At 52.4% G+C, this 26,216-nt stretch overlaps 1 protein-coding gene across 4 annotated transcripts in view; it reads left to right on the plus strand.

Moving 5' to 3' along the window:
• The window catches only part of DHX30 (DExH-box helicase 30), a 36,691-nt gene extending 12,808 nt beyond the window's left edge, over positions 1-23,883 (plus strand). For 2 of the 4 annotated variants that reach the window (XM_056129160.1, XM_056129161.1), the window contains exons 4-22: positions 3,074-3,169; positions 11,153-11,283; positions 12,180-12,290; positions 16,160-16,461; positions 16,878-16,998; positions 17,649-17,798; positions 19,353-19,505; positions 19,778-20,614; positions 20,846-20,921; positions 21,000-21,104; positions 21,458-21,633; positions 21,844-22,050; positions 22,142-22,223; positions 22,299-22,492; positions 22,598-22,757; positions 22,903-23,060; positions 23,143-23,246; positions 23,324-23,463; positions 23,561-23,883. In XM_056129160.1, the coding sequence (XP_055985135.1) occupies positions 3,074-3,169; positions 11,153-11,283; positions 12,180-12,290; positions 16,160-16,461; positions 16,878-16,998; positions 17,649-17,798; positions 19,353-19,505; positions 19,778-20,614; positions 20,846-20,921; positions 21,000-21,104; positions 21,458-21,633; positions 21,844-22,050; positions 22,142-22,223; positions 22,299-22,492; positions 22,598-22,757; positions 22,903-23,060; positions 23,143-23,246; positions 23,324-23,463; positions 23,561-23,814 (3,557 nt within the window). In that variant the 3' untranslated portion in view covers positions 23,815-23,883. Of the gene's footprint in view, positions 1-3,073; positions 3,170-4,040; positions 4,070-8,541; positions 8,786-11,152; positions 11,284-12,179; positions 12,291-16,159; positions 16,462-16,877; positions 16,999-17,648; positions 17,799-19,352; positions 19,506-19,777; positions 20,615-20,845; positions 20,922-20,999; positions 21,105-21,457; positions 21,634-21,843; positions 22,051-22,141; positions 22,224-22,298; positions 22,493-22,597; positions 22,758-22,902; positions 23,061-23,142; positions 23,247-23,323; positions 23,464-23,560 lie in introns of those variants that run through there. The other 2 variants (XM_056129162.1, XM_056129159.1) reach the window with 2 other exon arrangements.
• The last annotated feature ends 2,333 nt before the right edge of the window (positions 23,884-26,216 follow it).

Raw genomic sequence — 26,216 nt, forward strand, 5'->3', positions numbered from 1 at the left:
AGGCGAAACTGGAATTAGTAACAAGATAAATCTCGGTCTCAGGCACCATGTTGCTGAAGAACCGACCAGCATTCCTGCTGAAGTATGACATGTTTGCTGCAAATCACATGCCTGTGATGTGAGGAGGCTTATGGGAGAAGGAGAACTGAGGCAAACAACAGCAGCCTTATAAGCTGAGTCTGACAAAACAGACACTGGTGCTCAGGAAGATGCTTTGGACCACCTAGGCAGGCAGCTCAGCATGGTGCTAAAAATGTACTGGGAGAGAATGGATGAGCAGAGCGCTGGCAGCTGCCAAGGCAGCATAGGTGGGATTGGCAGCCAGTGGGGAGTGTGTGCAGCTGGGTGTGCGGGAGAGGAGCACCTGAGCATAGGTACTTGCTCCCTGCCCCAGCATTTTATTAGGAAAAATCTCAAAATTCCAAAAATGCTGAGATTGTGTAATGAATCCATATTCCTACCACCTCCAGTCTGTATAGGCACTCATATTCTTTTTTTAATATTTTTTTGGGGGGGGCAGTGCTCAGGGGCTGTTCCTGATGTGTTGCTGGGTAGGGGACGGGGAGGAACACTCTCCTGGCAGTGCTGAGGGGATCTTGTGGTGCCTGGAATCAAATCCAGGAATCCTGCATGCAAAGCATATGCTCCAGCCCGTGAGCATCTTTCTTTTAAATGCTTAGTTTTGATTTTTTGAGGGGTAATTGTGGGTCACACTTAGCAGTGCTCAGGGGTGGCTCTCAGCTCTTGATGTGCTCTGGGCGTCCTCTCAGCAGTGCTCAGGAGATCCTCTATTGCTGAAAATTGAACTTGGGCTTCCTGCACCATGCAAAGCACACTCTCAGCCCTTCCCGCTATCTTTTTGGCTTGAATTTAAATTTTTGTTTTTGTTTTCTGGCATCCCTGGCAGTGCTCAGGGCTTATTCCTGGTTCTGTGTTCAGGGATCACAGCTGGTGGGACTCAGGACCATATTGGGGTGCCTGGGATTGAGCCTGGCTGGGTCTGCCATGTGCAAAGCAAGTACTTTACCCATTGTGCTATCTCTCCAGCTCCTTGTTTGTTTGTTTTTTAAATTTTTGTTTGAGGTCTAAACCCGGCAGTGCTCAGGGCTTACTCCTGACTGCTCAAGGATCACTTCTGGCAATGCTTAGGGAACTGTGCGGTGCCAGGGATTGAACTGGGATTGATTGTGTGCAAGGCAAGTGCCTTAACCCCTGTACTATCTAGTCTTCAATTTTAATTTTTAGAAGTACAGCTAATGGGCCAGAATGATAGTACAGCAGGTAAGTCACTTGCTTCGCATGTGGTCAGCCTGGGTTTGATCCCCGGCATCACATATGGTCCCCTGAGCACTGCCAGGAGTGATCCCTGAGTGCTGATTAAGTCCTGAGCACTGCTGGGTATGGTACAAAAATAAAAATGCAACTAAATTATTCTCTTAGGGCCATTACTCCCAGGGCTGGAGCACAGGCCTTGCGTGTGGGTGCTCTAGGACCCGGTGTCACCAGAGCAGTCTGAGCATGGCCCTCTTTGCCACTATGCTATATATAACTGAGAGACTTTTTTCCCCCTTCCTGCTGAAAATGACAACCGTTCTCTTGTTTTTTTCAGTTCCGTTTCTGTGAAAAGAAAAAAAAAAAAACAAACATTTGAGGCCTGGGTATCTGATTTCATGATGTTCTTCCTGTTCCACAGAGTCTGAGCTGCGATGTATTGGGTTAGGCCCTGCTGTCACAGCCAGAGGGTGCGGCTCCTGTGTGTGTGGCATGCGTGCTGTGGGCCTCTCTCCTCCCACTGCTCAAGGCAGCAGGGCAGCAGGCAGAGGGCTCCTTTACCTTGCCCTCACACAAGGATTTGCTGTGTGTGTCACCATTTAGCTGGTTTTATTTTATTTTATTTTATTTTTTTATTTTTAGCTTTTTGGGTAGCATCCAGCGATGCACAGGGGTTACTTTCAAGGTCATGCACTCAGGAATTACTCCTGTGGTGCTCAGGGGACCATATGGGATGCTGGAAATTGAACCGGGATTGGCCTTGTGCAAGGCAAACACCCTACCCACTGTGCTATCGCTCCAGCCCCTGCTGGTTTTTAAAGATCTGTAACTTGCCTTGCCCAAACACTGCCACTTACATGTGGAAGACTCAGTTGAGTATCCGCATTTCAGTCGTGTGTAGTAATTGTGTGGAAATTTTTCTTTTTTTTTTTGCTTTTTGGATCACACCCGGCAGTACACAGGGGTTACTCCTGGCTCTGCACTCAGGAATTACTCCTGGTGGTGCTCGGGGAACCATATGGGATGCTGGGAATTGAACCCGGATTGGCTGCGTGCAAGGCAAATGCTCTACCCACTGTGTCGTCGCTCCAGCCCCCACAAATCATGAATTTTTTTGATAGAGTTTATCATGGTCTGCACTTGATGCTCAGAGAGGATGCCAGCCCTTAGTTGGTCCACTCTGCCCACTTTTTGTTTGTTTTGGGGTCATACCTGGCAATGCGTAGGTGTTACTCCTGGCTCTGTGCTCAGGAATTACTCGTGGCAATGCTTGGAGGACCATATGGGATGCTGGGGATTGAATCCAGGTTAGCTGCATGCAAGGCGAGTGCCCTACCCCCTGTACTATCATCTCTCCCAATCCCCTTCTCTTCCTACTTCTTATTCCCACTTTTCAGTGGAAAAGAATAACCTGAGATCTGGTGTGATGTGGCCATCTGTGAAGCCCTCAGCGGACACAGGGCTAGTTAAGTGAAGGAGCCCAGAGGGACCACAGCCATCAGCTTCTGGCTATTGTCCTTTCTCATCCTCATGGTACAGCAGCACAAGGGGTGGGCAGCTGAAGGAGCTGGCAGAGTTTGCAGGCTCTTTTGAGAACCAACAAGGAGCCTCACTACAATGCATTCCCACCTCCGAGCCAGTTACTGTCTTCTTGTTTCTCAGAACTTGTGACTGGCTCCAGAGGCTGTCCAGCAGCCCTGCTGCCCAGAGCTCCTCATGGATGTCTGGGTGAGTCAGCGCAGGGCTCTGTAGCCAGGAGCAGTGAGAAAATATTGCCCTGATGCCCTCTCTCTTTTCCCAGATCGGGCCCAGCACAGGCAGCGTCAGTGCAAACTTCCCCCACCCCGCCTTCCACCCATGTGTGTCAACCCTGCCCCTGGAGGGACCATCTCTCGAGGTAAGGGAGGAGACTTGCCTCCGGCACCAGCTGGGTCTGGGGTCTGGGGGGAGGAGGGGGGTTGTAGGAGCCAGGGGGCCAGAGCCATGGCCTCCGGAGAGGGAATGTGGAGGGAGTGGGATTAGCAGAGCTGTTTGGTTCCTCAACGGGAAACCAGTGGGAAAAGGCAGGGTGACTTCACGAGCCTTGGCCACACAGCTGAACCCCAAAGCCCCCTGAGGTGAGCAGGCGTAGAGCCGGCGCTCTGTGTGCCATATTTGCAGGGCTCAGATCTCACACTCCTGGTCAGTCCCTGACTCAGGGGGTCCTCCAGCAGGACCCGAACAGAGCTCAAGGCTGGGGGAGGCCTGACGAATCACTCTCCTTTCCCCGTAGCACCCCAAAGCACTTGACTGACATCAGAACTGGCACCTCCACCCATGTGTCCCTGGGGGCTCTTGGTGGCAGTGCACCCAGGGCACCTCTGCCTGGGCTCTCCCTTTCCTCCTGCCTGTCAGGCACCCCCCATTGGTAGGACCTGTGCGGCCCTTCGCCGCCCCCTACCCAGGGCCCAGTGGGAAGGGCATTCGAGGTTGTCCCATCCTTTCCTTCACGTGGAGAGAGCGTGGCTGCTTGGGGCTCTGTGAAGTGCTTTGAGGGTCACAAGGTGAGGAGGGGTTTGGGGCGCACACAGTCTGTCTGTGCCTGCAGCACCTGCTGCAGCCATGTTCCCCAGCCGTTAGCACATGCGCTGTCTGCCTAAAGTCCTCTGGCCCCTCTGTCTGATAGGTCACTTAAGTTTTGAAGAAATGCCATCCCCTACCATTGCCAAAACAAGAGTTGATTGCCCTTTTTTTTTTTCCTTTCTTAAAATGCCCTGTAACTCGAAAAGGCTGAACGTTAACATTTCCAACATGGCAGGTGAGTGGCTCTGGGAGTGTCAGATGTGCTTTGGCTAAGCTGAAAGATGGTTAGTTGGGGTGACCCAGGCACAGCCAGGCGATGTCCCTTTGAGCACATGCTCAGGGAGAGCCTGCTGCTCTGGGGAGGGGAGCTGCTCCCTGGGGGCGGCCCTGCAGCCAGGCACAGTCTCCCTCGGAGAACACAGACCCCTGAGCCTGACCATCTCCTCATGGCAGTGCTGGCAGAAGGCCTGCACAGGTGTGACGCGTCTCTTGCTCTTCTGCTCTCACTCTTCTCGCTCTTGCCCGTTGCCCTATTGCTCTGTCTCTTGCTCTTTCTCGCTAGAGAGTGTTCTGCCTCTTTCTCCAGCATAGAAACTACAGGCCTCCTAGTCACACATTGGGCCTTTCTGCCATATTGGGCCACATTTCGGACCTTCCTGCCATGCTCTCGTAGTGCCATAGAGGCTTGTACTGGTGCCCGTAAGGAGGAGATGTGGGTGTGCTCGGGAGATAGCTTAGAGAGCTGCTTTGCATACAGCAGTGCCGGGTTCAATTCCTGGCATCACACAGTCCCACAGCACTGCTGGGAGTGACCCCCATACACCAAGCTAAGTATTACTTAGTCTCCCCCACCCCCCCTTTTTTTTAAAGCAGAACCAGGGGCTGGAGAAATAGCAGAGTGGGTTAGTTGCTTGCCTTGCATGTGGATGGCCCAGTTTGATCCCTGGCACCACGTATGGCCCTTCTAGCCTGCCAGGAGTGACCCCTGAGCACAGAGACAGAAGTAAGCTCTGAGCACCACTGGATGTGGCCCAAAAACCCAAAAACTAAATAAGCAGAACCTGTCCTATGGAGTTTTAGGAAGGCAAACAGTGCTCTGAAGAAGGTGGTCCCTTGCCTAGGTTTCAGGAGTAGGTTGAGGATGGGAAACACCAGCATTTTGCCTATGTCCACGTCCTCTGCCTGCCATGGCCATCCTCTGAGAGAGGCCTCCTTCCAAGGTAAAGGTTGGAGAAGTTAAGTGACTCACTTCTAATCTTCCCTGAGAATCTTTTTCATTTGCCCAGGTTTGAGATGTAGAGACTCAAGTGACCTGGGGCTGGGGAGAGAGCTCAGTGCTCTGGAGCCTGGGGTTTGCTGTCTAGGACTGAAGGGTCCCCTGTGCACCACCAGGAATGACCCTCAGCACTGAACCAGGAGCAAGTGACTGGGGTAATTCTCCTCTTGGCAGGTTGATGGGAACCACAGGACTCTTCTTTCCCTTCCATTCCTTCCTGCAGATGTTTCCCTCTTCACTTAATGATGGTTAACCTCAAGGGGCCTTGTGGCTTCACCTATGTGGATCGGAAAACTGTGAGGACAGGTAGGGTGGTCAAGGTCTCTCCTGGGTCCCTGGAGTGCCTCTTTATGTTGCCAGCCAGGTGGACCATTCCTTGCTTTTTTGATCATCCATAAAATAACTATGGTTAACAGAGTGTTGTCTGAGATGCCCTTTCTTCAGGGGGTTGTGATCCCTCAGTTCCTCTCCAGATGGTCTCTGGTCTGCCCAGGGTGGGCAGTATCTTGGGCTGCCTCCTGTTATTTTCTCCTGAGACCTCCAAGATTCAGACCTCTGAGACATCCTCCTGAATGTACTCAGCAGATTCTTTCCACCTTCATTTCATGCCACCAGATATCATTGCATAGACACCAATCCTGGATGTTGTGCTTGATCCAGAAGTGGACAGAGACTTCTCTAAGCCAGGAGACCTTTTCTTTTTTCAGAATTTCTCTCCTTTGTCACTGTCCAAGGAGTCAACTTTCACTCCTCAAAGAATGAAGAGTGGAAGGGAAGCCTTAATATTGGTGGAAAGGAAGGAGGGGACATGCCTAAGACCCTCCAACATTCTTTAAGGTTCTCGAAAGCAGGAGGCAGCAAACTCTTTAATGGCTGGAAAGGAAATATTCTAGACTTTGCGGGCCATATGGTTTCACTTGTCGCTACTTAACTTCTGCCATTAGATCACAAGAACAATAATGGATATTATATCACAAATGGCTGTGTTCCAATAAAAACTTTATTATAAAAGCACGCAGTGCTGGGTTTGGTCTATAGGCTAGAGTTTGGCAACCCCAACTCTAGATCAACAGGGAGAAGATTGCAGAACCAGATGGTTTCCAAGAACTGGTCTAAGAGTGCATTCCTTTTACAAGAGGTAATAAGGTTTGTGGAGGGGAAATGAAGTAAAAGAAATAGGAAAGGGCAAAAAGGGGTTTCCTGATAACCAGCTAGTTGGTTGGCATCACTTGGTGCTTCCCCGTCATCCTCTCCCCATAAAATACCAAACATTAGGGGCTGGGAATGTGGCTCATTGGTAGAGCACATTCTTTGCCATGTTTGAGATCTTGGATTTGTTCCTAGCACTGCAAAACAAAATAAAAAAAAAAGACTTAAGCTTCAAAAATTGGTTTGAAATATTTTCTAAGATGGAGAAACCCCTGTGGGGGTTTGAGAGATAGTGCAGCGGCTAAGGTATTTGCCTTGTACACAGCTGACCCGTGCTTGATCCCCACCACTCCAAACAGTCCTCTAAGTCTTGCTAGGAGTAAGCCCTGAGTGCTGTTGAGTATGGCCCCCACCCCAAACAAACAACAAAAACCCCTTAGTATAATAAATCTGTGTAAATATCATGTGGCTGTTTAGGTTGTTGTCTCCTTTGGCTTTCAAGAAACTACTCTTCAAAATCTGGCTTCAGGATAGGGAGATGGCTTAAAGGGCCAGAGTTCATGTTTACATGAAGGAACCAGGGTTCACTCCTTGGCAATGACTAGTCCCTTGAACAGAGTCGCAAGGTGCCCCCTCGCTCCTGAAACCACACTGGGAGTAGCCCCGAGCTGCTGGACATGGCTCAAATCAACAATATAGAACCAAACAAAAACCAACAGTATTTGCTATTACTATCAGATTTGATCATTGTATTCTTGTTGAGGGACTCTGTACTGCTACAAGCTTTTAAAACCACTCCTGAAGCTTAGTGGATGCCTTTGCTTTCGGTCAATTTAAGTGCTCCTTGGCCATATTGAAAGCCCTGGAAGAAATAATTTTTGTTCCAATATTTTGTCATCTCTATGGGATAATATTATAGTTGGGGTGTTTGATACAGGTGATGGGGGTCCTCTTGAGACATCAGACCATTGTCTGACACCAAGGCCACCTTCTTTATTGCCACTTTCATATAAACACTTACTGAGAAAGTGTAGAAGCCGCCTTCCCAGTCCCCCAACCTGGTCTTTCTCTAAGGGGTTGCCCCAATTGTCACAGAACTCAGAGGACAGACGTCTGAGGGCTTTTCTAACATGGCACCTGGCAAAGCCATGTTACACCAGCCCTCATTTTATTCTAATTACAGCCACAAGAAATGGAGCAAGTTTATCTGAATTTTACCCAATTGATGAAATTGCCCAAGATTCAGCAGCTGACAAGTGGCGGAGTTGGGACAAGCCCAAGGACTAGGACTCAGATCCAATGTTCCTGTCATAGAGCAGCTGTTCTCCGTGTTTGGGCCCAGACCAGTAGCCTGAGATGGTTCAGGAACTGATTTGGAAGCAGGTTCTCATGGGGCCCACAAACTGAGCGCTGTTTGGGAAGTCCTATCAGAACAACAATAAGAAAAGTTCTTGCGCTCACTCTAGACCTAGTCCATAAACCACTTTATTTTTTAATTAATTTTTTCCATAATCCACTTTAGAGGTCACTCTTAGCAACATTTTCAAAAGCTCTCCAGGGGATCATCTGAGTCAGATCTGGATTCCCCAGCAATCTGCAACTGCACTGCATCCTCAGAGCAAGACTCCTCCTGAGGAGCTGAGGTCTGGAGCCCCAGCGTGCAGTCTAGGTCCTGGCCGCCCAAAGCCCTGCTCCTCTTGCCCTCAGCTGCAGAAGGAAGCAGAATGAGTCTCAAGAAGACCGAGGCCTAGTGAGAACTTGCTTCCAAACCAGAAGCCCCTCTGGCATTCCTGGGGTGGGGACAGCAGCTCCAGAGTCTTATAGCTGGACCAGTGTTCACACTGCTGGGCACAGAGTCCAAGCCTGAGCATGACATGTGGTTTTCTTTGTATTCAACAAGTCTTCCCTGTCCTGGCTGCAGATTCTTTGCCAACTTCCTACTGAAATCTATTTTATGAGGGAAACGCCACAGTCGAGCACTTTGCACACACTCTGAGTGCTGCCCAGCTCTTCAAAGGCATATGGGACCTAGGCGGAAATTAAATCTCCTCGGAGGAAACTGAGTCAAGGCTTCTCCTTTTCCCCGAGTCCCATGCCCTTCTCCAGCTTCACGTCTCACACGGACTCGGGACGAGATGCCTCTGGGTCACAGCCGCTGAGCCCGGGGCACTGCCCAGCTCCGGGCTAGGCAGAAACCCAAGCTCTCGGCCAGGCCGCCGGGTCCGCCCGTGCAGCAGGGGGCGCGCAGCGCTCGCAGAGCTCGCTCCCGCCCTTCTTCCCTGCCCTTGCTCGGAGCCACGGGGGCTGGTGGGAATGTGATGGCGGCCGCCAGGCGGCTTATGTCGCTAGCTGCCGCTGTTTCTCCGCGCCTGCGGCCACTGGGTTTCCGCGTCACCGGGCGACAGGGACGCTCGCGCGGCCTCTCGTCGGGCTGCTCCCACCCCAGCTACACCAAGGAAGCGGCCAAAGTCGAGGCAGGGGAGGGTCCCGGTGTGCCCGGGGAAGGCGACGGAAGCATGGTGAACGGTGAGGGCCGCGGCGGGGGCGGCCGGGCCTTCACGGCCGGGGATGGCGGAGTGAGCGGCGCGGGCCGGCGTCGAGCCTCGCCGATCGGGCCCGCCCTGTGGCCGCGACCGCGACCACCATCCGCGGGCTGGCCGAGACCGCCGTCCGCGGGCGGGCGGGCCGCAGGGCCTGCGCTTGTCAAGCCCCAGGGAGGCGGCGGCGGCGGCGGTGGCCGCGGCTCGGGGCCAAAGGGACCCCCCCGAGCGCCGGGCGCTGCACCTGGCCGAGAGGCGGGGGTGGGGGCGGGGAAACAGGTAAACGTCCGACTCCCGTCAGGTGGGGGTGGGGGTCCGGAGCCGGCCCGGGGCTTGGCTGGGAGGAGCCCGACACGTCGCCGGGCTCGGCGCCGAGGGAGACGCGCGGTTATTGTTCGGCGGCCGCGGCTTTGTGCGGCCGAGCCGCGCCGGAAACGAAAGTGGCGAGGCCGGCCCTGCCCCTCCGGCGCCCCCGCCGCCCGCGCACTGCGCCGCCGGGCCGCGGCCGCGCTGCCCCGACGGGGGTCGCGACCCCATCACGGCTCGGGGGGTGGGGGGGACCGGAGGGGGGGGTCCCGTAACTAAAAAAAAAAAAATTACTTTATGGTTTCGTCTTAGTAAACGTTTGCTTTGTTTAAATTTTCTCTGCTTGTTCTACACTCCGTGGCCGGGGTTGGGTGAAAGAGGACCCTGAGTGGAAAAAGTTGAGACGGCCCCGAGCTAGGACACCGCCGGTCTTGGGAGCCACCCGCATTGAGTGGATTTAGGCGTTGTTTACCTTTTTTTTTTTTTTTAAATAGAAGGCGGTATTTTTTCTAAATTTGCTCAGCTTTTATTTACATCGAGGCAGGACCACGTAGATGCGGGGATGTGGCTCAGCCCTAGAATGCTTGCCGTCACTGTGTGAAGCCCTGGTTTTGTGGCTCCGTTAAATAAAGGGTTTTCTTTTTTTTCTTTCTTTTTTTTCTTTTTTTTGGTGAAGGACCAGGTAAATCTACTCCAATCCAATTGACAGGAGACCACCTCAAGCAAAGTCTGAGCTAATGCAGCCGGGTTATACCAGAGCACCTGGACTAGCGTTTTCAAATTATACAGAAACCTTCTTCAATGTAATTGCCGTTTGGGATTAGGGTGTCTCATGTGTGAAAAAAGCTCCCCAGACGATTTCTGATTAAGTGTGGCAAGTGCACCTCAAACAGAATCTTTCTGGAACTGGTTTAGAGGCTTTCTCCTCTGGAGAAGACTGCATTCTCTCTTGAAGCTTTACTCTCTCTGCCTCTTCATATTGTTTTATTATAATTATTATTACTGTTTCCTTTATGGGCCACACCCACAGTGTTCAAGGCTTACTTACTCCTAACTCTACTCAGGGATTACTCTTTGAGGTCTTTGGGGACCAGATACAATGCAGGGGATCGAACTCAGTTTGGCTCTATGCAAGGCAAAATGCCCTACCCGCTGTGCTATTGCTCCAGACCCCATATTACATTAATGAAACTCTTGCTAGAAAATGTAAAGTTGAATACAGTGCCAGTACATGTTGGTGGAGGATGAAAAGACTTGATTGCTGCCATCTCTGACATGCCATCCGTGTAGCTCTTGAAGAATCACTTGGAGCTTTATGGCCTTCCTTTCTCTTTCTAGCTGCTCCTAGCAGGCTTCAGAGCCCAACCAAGTCCTGTGTCCGGCAGCAGCTGCTTCTCAGTGGCTTTTTCCGTGATTTGTACTCGGATCCATTCCAAAGCTCAGGTGCTTCTCATAGTATCTAAGGTTCCTCTTCTCCTGTTGACTCCGTAGACTCTGGGGAGACTGAGTCCCATTTGTCTCAGCCATGGAGTCCCTGTAGCTAATCTGGTTCAAGGGAGGCCTTTTGCAGGGTATTGAGGGACAATTGAGTTGTGAGTTGGAGCCTGGTCGATTCTGGGGTCAGTCTCTGTGTGTTTTATTTTTTTTATTTTTCAGGAGGGGCCTTGTGTTGTCCTGATCCCTAGTTTGTGTGCGTGGTGGTGTTTTGGCTTTTGTTTGGTGCCTTTCAGGTATCAGACTGGGGGTGGGGTTGTGGCCGGTAATTCTTGGTAGTGATGTAATCAAATCAGGAACTTGGGTGAGAGGAGGATGCTGGCTGTTTACCTTCTTTGGTGTGGGTCACTGGACTTTAATGAGATACTTGTGTGGTCTGGCTTGCTGTCCCTGGAAACCCTGAAACCGCTTCTCCCTCTTGCTAAGCTACTTTGGGTAGTTTAGGGTCACAAGCCAGCACCCTCAGTATCTAGCCTAGGGAGCTCTGATATACACCAGGTGGTGGTATTGAAAGAGAACAACAACTATAATGATTTTATTCTTGTTTTCCTAGCTTCTAGGGACCTATTAAAAGAGTTCCCACAGCCCAAAAACCTCCTCAACAGCGTGATTGGAAGAGCCCTTGGCATCTCACATGCAAAAGACAAGCTGGTCTACGTGCACACAAATGGACCGAAGAAAAAGGTAACTTGACAGATGAACAGAAGTGCTGGGCTGCCTTGCGGGGCAGAGGCTGGCTTCAATCTCAAATTTCTTTCATTTAGGAGGCCATCATAGATTAGGTTTGTTGGAGCAAGGTGCTGAACCAGTTTGCTCAGGGCTTACTCCTGGCTCTTTATTCAGAGATCACTCTTGGTGGGGCCTGGGGGATATGTGGTGCTAGAGATGGAACCTGGGTTTGGCTGTACGGAAGGCAAGTGCCCTGACCCTGTCCTCTTACTCCAGCACTTCTTTTTCTTTTGAAGTAAAAGAGTTTTGTTTAGAGAAATATGAGGGAGAGGGAGTTAGGTGTTCATGCGTGAATCCAAGCTTCTACAGAGGGGAAAGTTCTAAGAGAGTGCATGTCAGATTGAGATGGAGTGCGTCCCGGAGATGGAGAAGGCCTAGAATGGGATTTTGGAATGAAAAGGCTCAGAAGAAACTTGGTTTGGGAAGGGCTTGGTTAGGGAAAGGGATCACAGGGTCAGGAAAGCGAGGCTTCCTCCTCTGTAAGACAGACTTCTGCTTTGTCCCTCACTCTTACCCCCCTGCCCAATGGGGTGCACTGCACAGGGCTCAAGTTGTCCAATTCCTAGAGTCTGGGACCTACACAAGCTTGCCGGCAGCCCTCTGAAAAAACATGTTTATAGTAAAAATGCTCCCAGCTTGCCTTCTGACTTGAAGATGGCACTCTGAAGAAGACCTTCGGTGGGACAGGTGGCTGAGGTGGGGCAGGAAGAGTGATGGGGCTGCGTTCGGTCCTGTTGGTGCTCTCAGCTCTGTGTCAGGAGGTTCACAGCTTTGCTGTGAGTCTTCATGTGATTGCAGAAGCTTTGCACTCTGCCGAGGCAAGGATCCTGATTCTCTGTTTTCTTTCCCAGAAAGTCACCCTCCACATAAAGTGGCCCAAGAGTGTGGAGGTGGAAGGCTATGGCAGCAAGAAGATTGACGCGGAGCGACAGGCTGCAGCTGCAGCCTGCCAGCTGTTCAAGGTGATCCTTGCCCTCTTCCCTGAAGTTTTCACACCCTTTCTCCTTTTTAAAAAAATCCTTCTTTTTGATTTTGTTTTTGGGGCCACATTAGTTGGTGCTCAGGTCTTACTCCTGGCTCTGTGCTTAGGGATCATTCCTGACAGGTCTCGAGGATTGAACCCGCATTGCCAGTATACAAAGCAATTGCCTTATGTACTATCTTTCCAGACTGAATCCTGATTTTTTTTATTTGGTTTTGTTTTCTGGTCATACCTTATAGTGCTTGGGGGTTGCTTCTGATCTACCTTTGCCTTTATTTTTGGAGGGAGCTGCCTCCTGAGCCATGTCCCACTGGCAGTGCTCAATGAGTTATGTCGTGCAGGGAAATGAACCAGAGTTGGATGTATGCAATGCATGCACCCTAACCCCAATACTATCTTTCTGATTTCTCTTTGCCGTTTTTCATCGCATAGGTTAGTAGGAAATATGGTAACATGCCACCAGACTATAGAATTTTCCATCTTGCAAAACTGGAACTCTACACTCATAAAAACAAATCTGCATTCCTTTCCCCCAGAAATCTTTGCCACCCACTTTCTTTTTCTTTGGGGGTGGGAGGTTGGGGGGAAGTATACCTGGTGGTGTTTAGTGGACCATATGTGTTGCTGGGGATCAAATTGACTTGACTCTGTATAAGGCAAGTCTAACCCCTATACTCTCCCTCTGGCCCTCCACTTATTTTTGCTCTTTGTGATTTTGACTTTGTTTTGACTTTTTTTTTTTTGACTTTTTGTTTGTTCAAGGGCTGTCTCTGAGGCCTTAGTGCTTGGAGGTCACTCCCTGCAGTGCTGGAGGATTCATGTGGTGATGGGAATCAGAGCCGGGTCTCTTGCATGAGAAGCATATACTTGGTCCATTGAGTCCATTGAATATGTCTTTGGCCCTCTTTGACCATTAAGTACTATTTGTACATGTAATCAGTATTTTTCTTTATGTGACTGGTTTACTTGGTGTAATTTCTCAAAGATTCAGCCTTGTTATCTTAGAATTTCCCTTTTTATTTATTTATTTGTCACACCTGGTGTTCAGAGCTTTACTTTTGGCTCTGCGCTCAGGGATCACTTCTGGCAGACTTGGGGGACCAGGTGGAGTTCTGGGGATCAAACCCGAGTTGGCCATGTGCAAGACAAATGCCCTACCTACTGTACTATTGCTCTGGCAGTGTTTTCCTCCTTTTTGTGTTTTTTTTTTTGTTTTGTTTTTGCACCACACCTGGCGATGCTAGGGGGTTAGTCCTGGCTCTGCACTCAGAAATCACTCCTGACAGTGCTTAGGGAATCATTTGGGATGCCAGGGATCGAATCCAGGTTGGCTGTGTGCAAGGCAAATGCCCTACCTCTCTGGCCCCAGTTTTTACTTTTAATTTTATTTTTGTGGCTCTACCTATGCCATATTATCTCTCTGGCCCGAGTAATACTTACTTGAACACGGGTATACAGATGGCTCTTCAGAGACCCTCCTTCCAATTCCCAGCAGTGGAATAGGTGGAGCGTACCATAGTTCTATTTTTGATTGTTTCAGGAGCAGCGTTTCCAAAGTCTCTGTCCCACTTAGTATTCCCACCAATACTGTTTCAGGGTTCCAGTTCTCCATGTCTTCATTGACATATGTGTGTGTTGTTGTCTTCACATCCCCTCACTGTGCCTCCCTGCCTTCCAAATGGACGTGAGGTGGCATCTCATTGTAGTTTTGATGGGCATTTCCTTAATAATTGATTATGTTGAATATTTCGTGCTTATGTATATAGATTTGTATGTATATATACACACACATGTAAAATAAATATATAGACATATTTATTTTTATTAGGGGACCACACCTGGCAGTGATCATGACTTACTCCTGGCAGAACTTTGGGGGACCTTATGGGGTGCCGGGGATTGACAGCTGCATGCAGTGCAAGAGCCCTGCTCGCTGTACTATCTTTCCTGCCCCTGTATATCCTTTCAAAACAGTCTATTCAAGGCCTTTGCCCATTAAAGATTTTTTCTGCAGAAATGGGGAGGTCTGGCTACTCCTCACTCTGAGCTAGCGGTTGCTCCCAGCAGTGCCAGTGATCAAACCCGGATGTCCCACAAACATGTGCTCAGCCCTCTGAATGATCTTGCTGACCTTTATTGGTTTTTTTTTTTGTTGTTGTTGTTATAAAAACCATATGTAATTTTGTTTAGCCATGGGGCAAACCCAGATGGTTTGATTACAGGGTATTTGTATTCTAGGATTTAAGACTGAACTGAAAGGTTTTTACATTTTTGTGCGCTTCAACTTAAACTGAAACAGGAAGCGCTCAGGACCTTGACTTTAAGTGTAGAATATCATTGTGTGCTTGGGGCCAGAAAGGGGCACAGCCCCTTCTGAGGATCAAATAGTGTTTCTGGGGTCCCATGGACCTTGACCTCAGGAAGGCTGAGGCCACTAACTGCTGACAAGCGCCTCCTTCATTCAAGGCCCAGCAAGCTCAGTTTTCTGTTGTAACGGGGAGGTATTTTATGGAGGAAAGAAACAGTTACCTACACTTCAAATATCAGTATCAACAATTATTGATACTTAGGCCAGTTTATCCATTCCAAAATAAGTGTTTGATTGTGGCAGGAGGAAAAATGACCTCAATCTGTGATTTTGAAACAAATATCCTAAATGATAAAATGGAGAATTTTAGGATGTCAAATTATTTGGAGAATTAGTAAACGTACCAGAATTTAATTTGGGGGGGGGGGGTGTGGAAGGGCTATAGACCTGGTGGTATTCAGGGCTTACTCCTGGCTCTGTGCTCAGGGATCACTCCTGGCGGGGCTCGGGGGACCTTATGTGGTGCTGGGAATCAAACCCAGTTCGGCTGCATGCAAGGCAAAGCACCTTACCTGCTGTACTGTCTCTCTGACCCCAAGAAGGTATACTTTTTTGTGTTGTAGGCTTCATCAACCTAACTGTATTTTTCCTGAAGCTTCCTACATCACTTTGTAATTAATGTATCCGCTTGCCTGTTGACCTGTGAATTTTTGTTTTGTGTCTGTTATGTAGTAGTTGTAAGAATTTACTTTGTCATTTTTTTTTTTGAGGTGGGGGTGTTGGGCCATTAACTGGGGTGCTGAGGGCTTATCCCAACTCTGTGCTCAGGGATCACTTCCATCAGGGCTCTGGGCGACCATATGTAGTGCTAGGGAATTGAACCTGGTCAGCCATATGCATGGCAAGTTCCTTTACCCCCTATACTATCTCTTTGACCCTTACTTTTTTTTTTTTTAAAAGGGGATGATGCTTGGGCCACACCTGACTGATGCTTGGACCTCTCCTGGCAGGACTTGGCAGGGACCATTTATTATGCTGGGGATTGAACTCAGGGCTGCATGCAAGTCAAGCGCCCTACCCTACGTGTTGTACTATCTCTCTGGCCCCCTTTGTCATTTGTATCTGTCAGAGCAAGTCACTTGACTGGAGAGATGGCCCAAAGGGCCAGAAAGCCTGCTTGCCATGTATAAATCTCAAGTTCAATCCCTGGCACTGCATGGCCCACCTTGGTGTAGCCATGGCGGTCCCTGAGCACTGTTTAGTGGTTCTGTTGGTTCTTAGCACTGCCGGGCCCCAAGCATTGATTGGACCAATAGACCTGTACAGCTGGGCTCAGGAGGAGGAACCCCCTCCTCTCACCCCTGAAAATAAAAACCCCAAATCTTAACCACTTAGACTTCTCTTGGCCTGCTTCTGGCTGCAGAGCTGAGGTGCATAGATCAGTGCAAGGTGGCATCTGTCCGAGAGGGGCCTCCTAACTGCATGTTTCACCCACTGAAATCTGAGCATCATGTGGACTTCCTGCCTCCCTTCCCCATCAGGGATGGGGCCTGCTGGGTCCCCGGAACGAGCTGTTTGATGCCGCCAAATACCGTGTGCTTGCCGATCGTTTTGGCTCTCCGGCTGACAGTTGGTGGCGTCCAGAACCCAACATGCCACCCGCTTCCTGGCGGCAGTTGAATCCCGAGAGCATCCGGCCAGCAGGGCCTGGGGGTCTGTCCCGTTCCATGGGCCGAGAGGAAGAAGAAGATGAGGAGGAGGAGCTAGAAGAGGGGACCATTGATGTCACCGACTTCCTGTCTATGACCCAGCAGGATTCCCACAACCCACTCAGGGACTCAAGGTACCACCGGGGGTGGGGAGCGGGGGGCATGGGAAGCTCCCCACTCCCTGGGACCCTCCCCTCCCCTTGCAGGGAGAGCCTCTGCCCACCTCCTTGTGTATCTGACATTGGTGGTGCCTGCTCGTGCTTGAGGGGCACTCAGCTGGGGCTGGCACTATGTCCTTGGTTTTCACCAAACAGCTGAGTACACCTCTGCCCTCACACATGCGGCCCCTCAGGAATCATGAGGGGGATGAGGGAGCATCTACACTGCTGCTGTGTGGAGGATCCTGGCCCAGCGGTGCTACCCGTGCGCTGCCCTCCTTCCCTCCTGCACAGCACAGCACAGCACAGCTTCAACCATCTGGGGCTCGGAGCCCACGGTGATGTGAGCTTGGGAGAAAGAGCTTTTTCACTTAAACTTTTGGTCCTCCCAGGGGGGGTTCCTTTGAAATGACAGACGACGACAGTGCTATTAGGGCCCTGACCCAGTTTCCACTTCCCAAGAATCTTCTGGCCAAGGTGATTCAGATTGCAACATCGTCCTCCACAGCTAAGGTGAGGGATGTGTTTCAAAGTGTGTGTTGGAGGGGAGGGTGCTAACTTGGTTGCATCTGGTTTTTACCAAGTCATGATAGGGAAATAGCAAGATTCTGTGTGTGAGTGTGTGTGTGTTTGTGTGTGTGAGAGAGAGAGAGAGAGAGAGAGAGAGAGAGAGAGAGAGAGAGAGAGAGAGAGATGAGCGCCACTGAGATACTAAGGACTTATTCATGCCAGGGAAATAGCAAGATTCTGGTGTGTGTGTGTGTGTGTGTGTGTGTGTGTGTACATGTGCACCACTGAGATACTGAGGGCTTACTCAGGCGCAGGAGTAACTGCTCGAGACCTTTTGTGGTGCCAGGGATTGAAAATGGGTTAGCTGTGAATTTTATCTTTGCTGCTAGACAAAGGGGCTTTGGTAAAGCAGAGTACTCCAGGTGCAAGACCTTTATGCTTGCCCAGAATTTGCCTGTTTTCTAGCTCAGGCTGATGGCTTCAGCCACCTTTTGCCACCTGTTTGCCTAGAAGGTGGGCCTGCAGAGTGGGACAGGGGGAGGTTTTGATACCAAGGGCCCTTTTTGAGACTGATGTGATGGGGCAGTTTTAACTTGGTGGGCTGCCAGGTGCTTTCCTTCTCTTTTCATCCTTCTCTCTTGTCTTCCATGTAGAACCTCATGCAGTTTCACACCGTGGGCACCAAGACTAAATTGTCCACCCTCACCCTTCTCTGGCCCTGTCCTATGACATTTGTTGCCAAAGGACGTCGCAAAGCAGAGGCTGAGAACAAGGCGGCAGCCTTAGCCTGCAAGAAACTGAAGGTGAGTCTGTGTGAGGATCCCGCTGCCCAGAGAGTAATCTTAGCAGACCTTTGGCCTTGCTGCATAACTCTCTTGGCTCCCAGTCTTTGTGTCAGGCTTTGTGGCTGTTTCTAGGTCTGACCACTGGGTGCTTTACCTGTTAGTTTAGTTTTCTCAGCACTGTTGGCCAGAACCTGCGTCAAGCTGAGAGGGGACAAGTTTATCAGAATGACAGAGCTGGAGGAAGGGATTGCACAGCCCAGTGGCTGCCTCCTGCCTGGATTAGTATCTGAAAAGATAACTGGAGTTTTATGGCCGAACAGAATAATCCGATACTCACTGGGATGAAGACTAAAGAAGTCACAAGCACATGGAAAGCCGGGGGCTTTACAGGGGTTGTCTCTGGGATAGAATTGAGTCCCAGCAGACATCCCACTAGGGTGGAAGTTAGCATTGTGCCCGGACTGCCTGTCTGTGAACTTGGGATTTGGAACCAAGTTAGAAGTTCAGTTTGCTGAATAGGATAAGAATGAAGCCTTCCCGACTGCACATGGTCTCAAGTGCCTTCTCAGCAGCCAGCTGTTCCATGGGGCCTACTTGGCTTTGACAGCCCAGAGTAGCCAGGGCTGAGGTGAGACACAGTCAAGCTTAGAGAACAGACAAGGGAATCCTACTAGGCTGATTGGAAGAGAGCCTTGAAGAAGTCTTAATGTTACCCAGTGACATACCCTGGCACTTAGTATCTCACGTGGCAGTGATCCCAAGCCACTGGCTGGGCCCTATCAGGGTGGCAGCTGACTTTCCCCTTATACAGTAGTGTTCACTCCTCCTGTGCTCCTGCCCAGGGCTTTGCCAGGTGGCCTAAAAGAGGGCATCTTTGCCTATGGCTTCAGACTCTGAAAGGAGGGCGAGTTGGAGCTAGGCTTTGCGGGCAGGGCAAGATCCAGGGATTGTCTGAAAAATGACTGATTTAACTCACTGGCTTGTGTCTTCTATTTTATGCTGGGATGGAACCCAGGACCATGTTAGGCATATGCTCTTCTTTTGGGGGGGGCACACCTGGTAGTTCTGGGGGTGCTTGTGACCATTTCCTGAGGTGCTGGGGTCTGGCACTGCTCTTTGATCCATGAGGTACAAGGGGACTGGACTTGGGGCCTTGCACATGCCAAGCATGTGCCCTACCATTTGCCCAGTTGCCTTAGCCTAGTTCCTACTTTTCTCTTTTTTGGCTTTTCGGGTTGGTTATATCTGATGATGCTCAGGGGTTATTCCTGGCTCTACACTCAGGAATTACTCCTGGCAGTGCTCATATGGAATGCTGGGGTTGGCTGCATGCAAGACAAATGCCCTACCTGCTATACTATGGCTCTGGCCCTAGTTCTTTTCTTCGTGTGTGTTTACATATTTCAGCATTGAGTGTGCATTTGCATTTTGCAGTGTCCCAGTTTTCCCCTCCTGTATCACGTTGGTTAAAACCTTCAGTGCATAGGAGACAGGTTGCCAGCTGTGCCGCCTATCTGGGCCAGTGCAGGTGAGGTAGGAGGCAGGAGTGAACTGCCTGTCTCCTCTCTGCAGAGTCTGGGCCTGGTGGACCGGAACAATGAGCCTCTCACCCATGCCATGTATAACCTGGCCTCCTTGCGGGAGCTTGGTGAGACCCAGCGCCGGCCATGTACCATCCAGGTGCCCGAGCCCATCCTTCGCAAGATAGAGACCTTCCTGAACCATGTAAGAACCCATTGTACCCCTCATCCCCATCCCACCCCCGTCTGCTCCACACCACAACCTTCCTCTTGGAGCAGACCATAGTCACTGGCCATGTTCTGCTGTGGGCCAAGCAGCTGGTGTGGCCCGCCATGGCCCAGGCAGCTCTGGACTGAGTCCTTCACCAGGGCTTGAGCCCAGCCTTTGACCCAGGTGAACCCTTTGGAGGGGCTGGTTGGAGAGAATGAGGAAGAGTCTTTCCTCCTCACCGTGTTATTGCCTCTCCGGTCTCCCAGTACCCCGTGGACAATTCATGGATCTCCCCAGAGCTCCGACTACAGAGTGAAGACATCTTGCCCTTGGGCAAGGACTCAGGGCCCCTGAGCGACCCCATCACAGGCAAGCCCTACATGCCCCTGTCTGAAGCCGAGGAGGTGCGGCTGAGCCAGAGTCTGCTAGAGATGTGGCGACGGCGGGGACCCATCTGGCAGGAGGTACCCCAGCTTCCTGTGGACCCACATCGGGACACCATCCTCAATGCCATTGAGCAGCACCCAGTGGTGGTCATTTCTGGGGATACGGGCTGTGGGAAGACTACTCGCATCCCCCAGTTGCTGCTGGAGCGCTATGTGACTGAGGGCCGAGGGGCCCGCTGCAATGTCATCATCACACAGCCTCGCCGAATCTCCGCTGTGTCTGTGGCACAGCGGGTCAGCCATGAACTGGGCCCCTCACTACGCCGGAATGTGGGCTTCCAGGTGCGGCTGGAGAGCAAGCCCCCGGCACGCGGCGGGGCCCTGCTCTTCTGCACTGTGGGCATTCTGCTGCGGAAGCTGCAGAGCAACCCCAGCCTAGAGGGCGTGAGCCACGTTATCGTGGATGAGGTCCATGAGCGGGACGTGAACACAGACTTCCTGCTGATTCTGCTCAAGGGCCTGCAGCGGCTCAACCCTTCCTTGCGGCTGGTGCTCATGAGCGCCACGGGTGACAATGAGCGCTTCTCCCGCTACTTTGGTGGCTGCCCTGTCATCAAGGTACCTGGCTTCATGTACCCAGTCAAAGAACACTACCTGGAGGACATTCTGACCAAGCTGGGCAAGCACCAGTACCCTCACCGGCACCGGCACCATGAGGTGAGGGACATGTGCCCTGCCCCCAGCTCCTGGCCTTGCGTTGTCCCCCTCCCCCCCATCCTGTGGCTTTGGTGGCCAGGTGATTGTCAGCAATAATGGTGGTAGTAAGGCCTACTGGTGTGTGTGTGTGTGTGTGTGGGGGGGCTGTTGGCCTCACCAAGTCATGGTGACTGTGTTCTCTGCGCCTTCTTTTCCCGGGGCTCTGACTGTGGCCTCTCTCCCCCACCCCAGTCTGAGGATGAATGTGCACTCGATTTGGACCTTGTGACTGATCTGGTTCTACACATCGATGCCCGTGGGGAACCAGGTGGGTGCTTTTTTCTGCCCTGTGCCCACCCTGAGCTGCTGGGAATGCCCAGCACCTACCTGTAGGCTTCCTTCCCAGGTGGGATCCTCTGCTTCCTGCCTGGCTGGCAGGAGATCAAAGGTGTACAACAACGCCTCCAGGAGGCCCTGGGCATGCATGAGAGCAAGTACCTCATTCTGCCAGGTGAGACTGGGTATGGGAATCAAACAATCCTGGGCCAGCCAGGACACAGGTAACCTGGTGTGCCACTCTGAGCAGACTCTGCGGCCTTTACCAGGCTCCTTACTTATCTGGACTTTGTTTCCATCAAAATGGGGTCAAGGCAGTGGAGATGGCTCAAAGGGCTGTAGCACATGCTTTGCATTTGGGAGTCTTAGGTTTGATTCTCGGCACAGCAGAACCCGGAGCACCACCGGTGTAACCACCAATCTATCAGGTTAAAGGAAGGGGTGGGGTTGCTGTTAGAATCCTGCCCTGTCCTACAGGTGATGGGCGCCATAGCCATGACCCCAACCCACATGATTTTGCTCCCACAGTGCACTCCAACATCCCCATGATGGACCAGAAGGCCATATTCCAGCAGCCTCCAATGGGGGTGCGCAAGATTGTGTTGGCCACCAATATCGCGGAGACCTCCATCACAGTCAACGACATTGTGCATGTGGTGGACAGCGGTCTGCACAAGGAGGAGCGCTATGACCTGAAGACCAAGGTTGCTCTGTCCCCGGGCGCAGCTAGCCACAGGGGGAAGAATGCCCAATCCTAACGTGGCCCCCAGTCCAGCTGTGTGTGCCTGGGAAAGGCCATGCTTGGGGTCTGTGTCAGTGGGGTGGACTTGCTGAGGGGGTTCAACGGGTGTGGGGGAACAGTGAGGTTCTCAAGGGCCGGGTGGCTGCTCACTGCCCCCTCCCTCCTCCCTCAGGTGTCCTGCCTGGAGACTGTATGGGTGTCACGTGCCAATGTGATCCAGCGCCGAGGCCGAGCGGGCCGCTGCCAGTCAGGCTTTGCCTACCACCTCTTTCCGCGGAGCCGGCTGGAGAAGATGGTTCCTTTCCAAGTGCCGGAGATCCTGCGAACACCCCTGGAGAACCTGGTGCTTCAGGCCAAGATCCACATGCCCGAGAAGACGGTATGGCCGTGTGGGACTCCCGCATCCTGCAGGCATGGCAGGCGGGTTCCAGCTCACGAGGGCCTGTCTTGTTGGCTTGTTCTCTCTCTAGGCAGTGGAGTTCCTCTCCAAAGCTGTGGACAGTCCGAACATCAAGGCAGTGGATGAGGCTGTGATCTTGCTTCAGGAGATTGGTGAGTGGGGAAAGGCCGGGTTGGGCTGTAGCTCATGGCTCTTGGGGGCCAGACTGACAGCTGAGGCTATTGTAGGGGTACTGGACCAGCGGGAGTACCTGACCACGCTGGGGCAACGACTGGCCCACATTTCTACGGATCCCCGGCTGGCCAAGGCCATTGTGCTGGCTGCCATCTTCCGCTGCCTGCATCCGCTGCTGGTGGTTGTTTCCTGCCTCACCCGGGATCCCTTCAGCAGCAGTCTGCAGAACCGGGCTGAGGTGGACAAGGTCAGAGCCAGTTTCTTCCCATGTGCTTCCAGGTTCTGCCTTTACTGCCCTCAGCAGAACCTGGTCCTTGCCCTGTGACCCGAGTACCTTCTCATCCACTCCCAGGTGAAGGCACTTTTGAGCCACGACAGTGGCAGTGACCACCTTGCCTTCGTGCGGGCTGTTGCTGGCTGGGAGGAGGTGTTGCGCTGGCAGGACCGCAGCTCACGCGAGAACTACCTGGAGGAAAACTTGCTCTATGCTCCCAGTCTGCGCTTCATCCACGGTCAGCAGCATCCTGCCTGCAGGGGCTGGGGGGAGGGCTTCCAGGCTGGAGTGCCTGCTCTGCATAAGGGGGCCTCAGTTGCATGTGGCCCAAAATGGAGCAAAGGGCCCTGGGCCCTAGAGTCACCTTGACGTTGCCTCCCCAGGGCTCATCAAGCAATTCTCAGAGAACATTTATGAAGCCTTCTTGGTGGGAAAGCCCTCCGACTGTACGATGCCCTCCGCCCAGTGCAACGAGTACAGTGAAGAGGAGGAACTGGTTAAGGGTGTGCTAATGGCAGGGCTATACCCCAACCTCATCCAGGTACTGCTGGGGACATGATTCGCAGCCCCATTCCCACCTCCAGCCCCATGCCTGCTCACCTATCTTCCCTTTGCCACTGCAGGTAAGGCAGGGCAAGGTGACCCGGCAGGGCAAGTTCAAGCCCAATAGTGTCACTTACAGGACCAAATCAGGCAACATCCTGCTGCACAAGTCCACCATTAACAGGTAGGGGCTGGCAGGCTGGGTGGGTTGGGGTGGTTGTCCCTGGCTGCCAGGCTGCCTCACACAGCCCTGTTTACTAGGGAGGCCACACGGCTTCGGAGTCGATGGCTCACATATTTCATGGCTGTCAAGTCCAATGGCAGCGTCTTCGTCCGGGACTCCTCTCAGGTGCACCCGCTTGCCGTGCTGCTGCTGACTGACGGGGACGTCCATATCCGTGGTGGGTGCTCACAGCCTTGCCTGCCCAGCCCCAGCTCCAGCTCCCCACCAACGCGTACCTCAAGGACCCAGATTCACTTTGACCTTCCCTTTCCCAGATGACGGGCGCCGGGCCACCATCTCACTGAGTGACAGTGATCTGCTGAGGCTGGAAGGTGACTCCCGCACTGTGCGGCTGCTGAGGGAGCTGCGCCGGGCCCTGGGCCGCATGGTGGAGCGGAGCCTGCGCAGCGAGCTGGCCGCTCTGCCCCCCGGGGTACAGCAGGAGCACGGGCAGCTCCTCTCCCTGCTGGCAGAGCTGCTGCGCGGCCCCTGCGGCAGCTTCGACGTGCGCAAAACCGCCGACGACTGAGCCCCCAGCCACTGGGGCTGTGTACAGAGTGCAAATGTTTATTTAAAATAAAGTTCTATTTATCCCTTGTGAGCTTCGCTATCCACGGGAGGGGGGCAGGTCCCTCTCTTGGGGCCTCTGAACTGGTTCCTAAGCTGGGACCCTGGGAAGGGGACGAGATTCATGCAGAAGACTGGGCTTCTGTAGCCCATCTTAGGGCATAGGGGAGCTCCAAGCTTCCCCAACTCAGGTCCTAGCAGGAGATAGGCTTGTAGTGCCCGGGCCAGTCTGGTGTTTGGGACAGCTAGCTGCTCAGTAGGTACGTGCCCTGTCCTGTCCCTGCAGCGGCAGCGAGTGCTAAGTGAGCAGCCTCCAGGAGTGCTGCCACCTCCATCTGCGGAGGGGGTGGGGGGGGCACAGCACAGGTTTGAAGGCCCACAGGCAGTTCGGCAGCCAAGGTCTGCTTGGTTTTTGGGAGGCCCTGTGTGCCCTTGCCCACAGATGAACAGATGCACAAGTCGAGATAGCAGTGTGGTTGGGGGCGGAGATTAGATCATACAGACGAGGTGATGGTGGGACGACATGAGCTTTATTTACTCTTAATCATAACAGAATCAGACCGGCACAGAAAGGCCGAGTCAGAAGCAGATTAGGAAGTAACAGACATCCTGCCCATAAAGGCCGCGACTCCACAGCACACAGAGGCCTTTGGTTCCCACCACCCCCTGCCCATCCCCCTCTCCAAGGCAGCTGTGACCGGGGAACACCTCTCAGCGCGATGTCCCCTCAGTGACCTCTCCACCCTTGGCCAACAAGGCAGCCTCAGGATCTGTCCAGCGTCAGATTGGCAGAGGACACAGGTGCCCTACCCTTACTGTTTTTTCCTCATGCTCCCCCACCCCTTGAATCTCTAGTTCCATTTCACCCCTCCTGACACAGGGGCCCTGATACTGAAACTGTTGACAGTCAGGCTCTAGGAACACTTTAGATCCCTGCAACTTCTTGGTATATGCTTGGGAAGTTGGGGATGTGGTGTTAAAACTGCCCAAAGAAACTTACTGCAAGTGTGTAGAACCTGCCTAGTCCAGGGGTGCCCTTCTCCAGCTCCAAGGGACATCAGGAGTAGGGGAAGGGGGAAGGCCTGAAGGCCCAAGTCCGGCTGCTACCTCAGAGGCAAGTCTGCACTGCAGCAAATGCCTGGCCAGAGGAGAAGCCCTTGGGAATTCCCAGGCCATTCCACTGCAAACTGTTATGTTTGAATCTTTTATTAGAAATCATGCAATCTTTAATACAAAAAATACAAGTGCAATAAGAATCTTCGTGTCAATACAATTCCCGGGATTTCTCTTCACTGCCTCTCCTCTCCAGTCAGGTGACCAGGGATGCGGATGGCCTCAGTCCCATGTCTTTTTAAAAAATTTCCAGACCTGATTCCCCACAATCCATGAGTGCTGGACATCTTGGGCTCCGCAGTAACTCAGGGCTTGAGTGTCCCAAGTCTGCAGGCTAGAGGATTTTCACCTCCCTGGCCTTTCCCTGTGTCTCCAACCCTGAAAGTGTATCTCCCAATAGATCCCAGGGAATGAGACAGCCTCATGGTTAAAAAGAAAAGCAGCATACACACAAAATGCCATAACCACCAGCCCACTCTGACTAGCCCCTGGTGTGCCCTACCAGCTCACCAAGGGCACACTTCTGTGCCCTCCTGCAACCCACTCTATCTCTGGGGCCCTGAGCTACCCAGCCCAGGGCAGCCCCCTTATGCCTGACCTCCAAGCAGGAGGCTTAAGGATCTCTTCTCCCTGTTCCTCTAACACCTACTGAGGACTTTCATTTAGATGGCCTCAACCTGCCAAACTACACCAGTTTTTAGGTTATTGCGGGAGGGGAGGAGGCATTGGATAGGAGAGATAAAACCAGAGAAATAAGTAAACAGCAGCTAGTCAGGTATGGAAAGCAGGATCAGGGAACGCTGACCCCAAACTAACTTGGGGCAGGACAGCAAGAGGCCTGGCCTCACTGGCATGGTGGGTACCAATGCAGGGTTCAGGGGGGAGGCAGAGGCTTAGCAGGCTCCAGGGGACACAGGTGGCCTCCGCCACATCCACTCTTCCTTCCAGACAGACTCAAGGAGGGAGAGGATGTCAGTTTCTCTTGGGTTTGGTCCAAAAAACCCAGACAAAGAGGAGGTTGGAATCCAGTTCCCCCTCCTAGATCCCACAAGATCCCACGTTAGCCTCCCCACCTCCCCCCCAGCCCCGTTAGCCTTCCCCATGGAGCAGCAGTGCGATGGGGCGGGATGGAGCAAAGCAAGCTAGGCCCGGGCAGAGGGAGGGGTTGTGAGGGGTGGGACCGCAGCTGCCCTGGGCAAGCGAGGCAGGGGAGAAGGGGGCTAGGGGGCTGCTCAGCTCCCTCAGGTCTAG

The sequence above is a fragment of the Sorex fumeus genome, unplaced genomic scaffold, assembly GCF_029834395.1.
Source record: "Sorex fumeus unplaced genomic scaffold, SorFum_2.1 ptg000072l, whole genome shotgun sequence".
NCBI lineage: Eukaryota > Metazoa > Chordata > Mammalia > Eulipotyphla > Soricidae > Sorex > Sorex fumeus.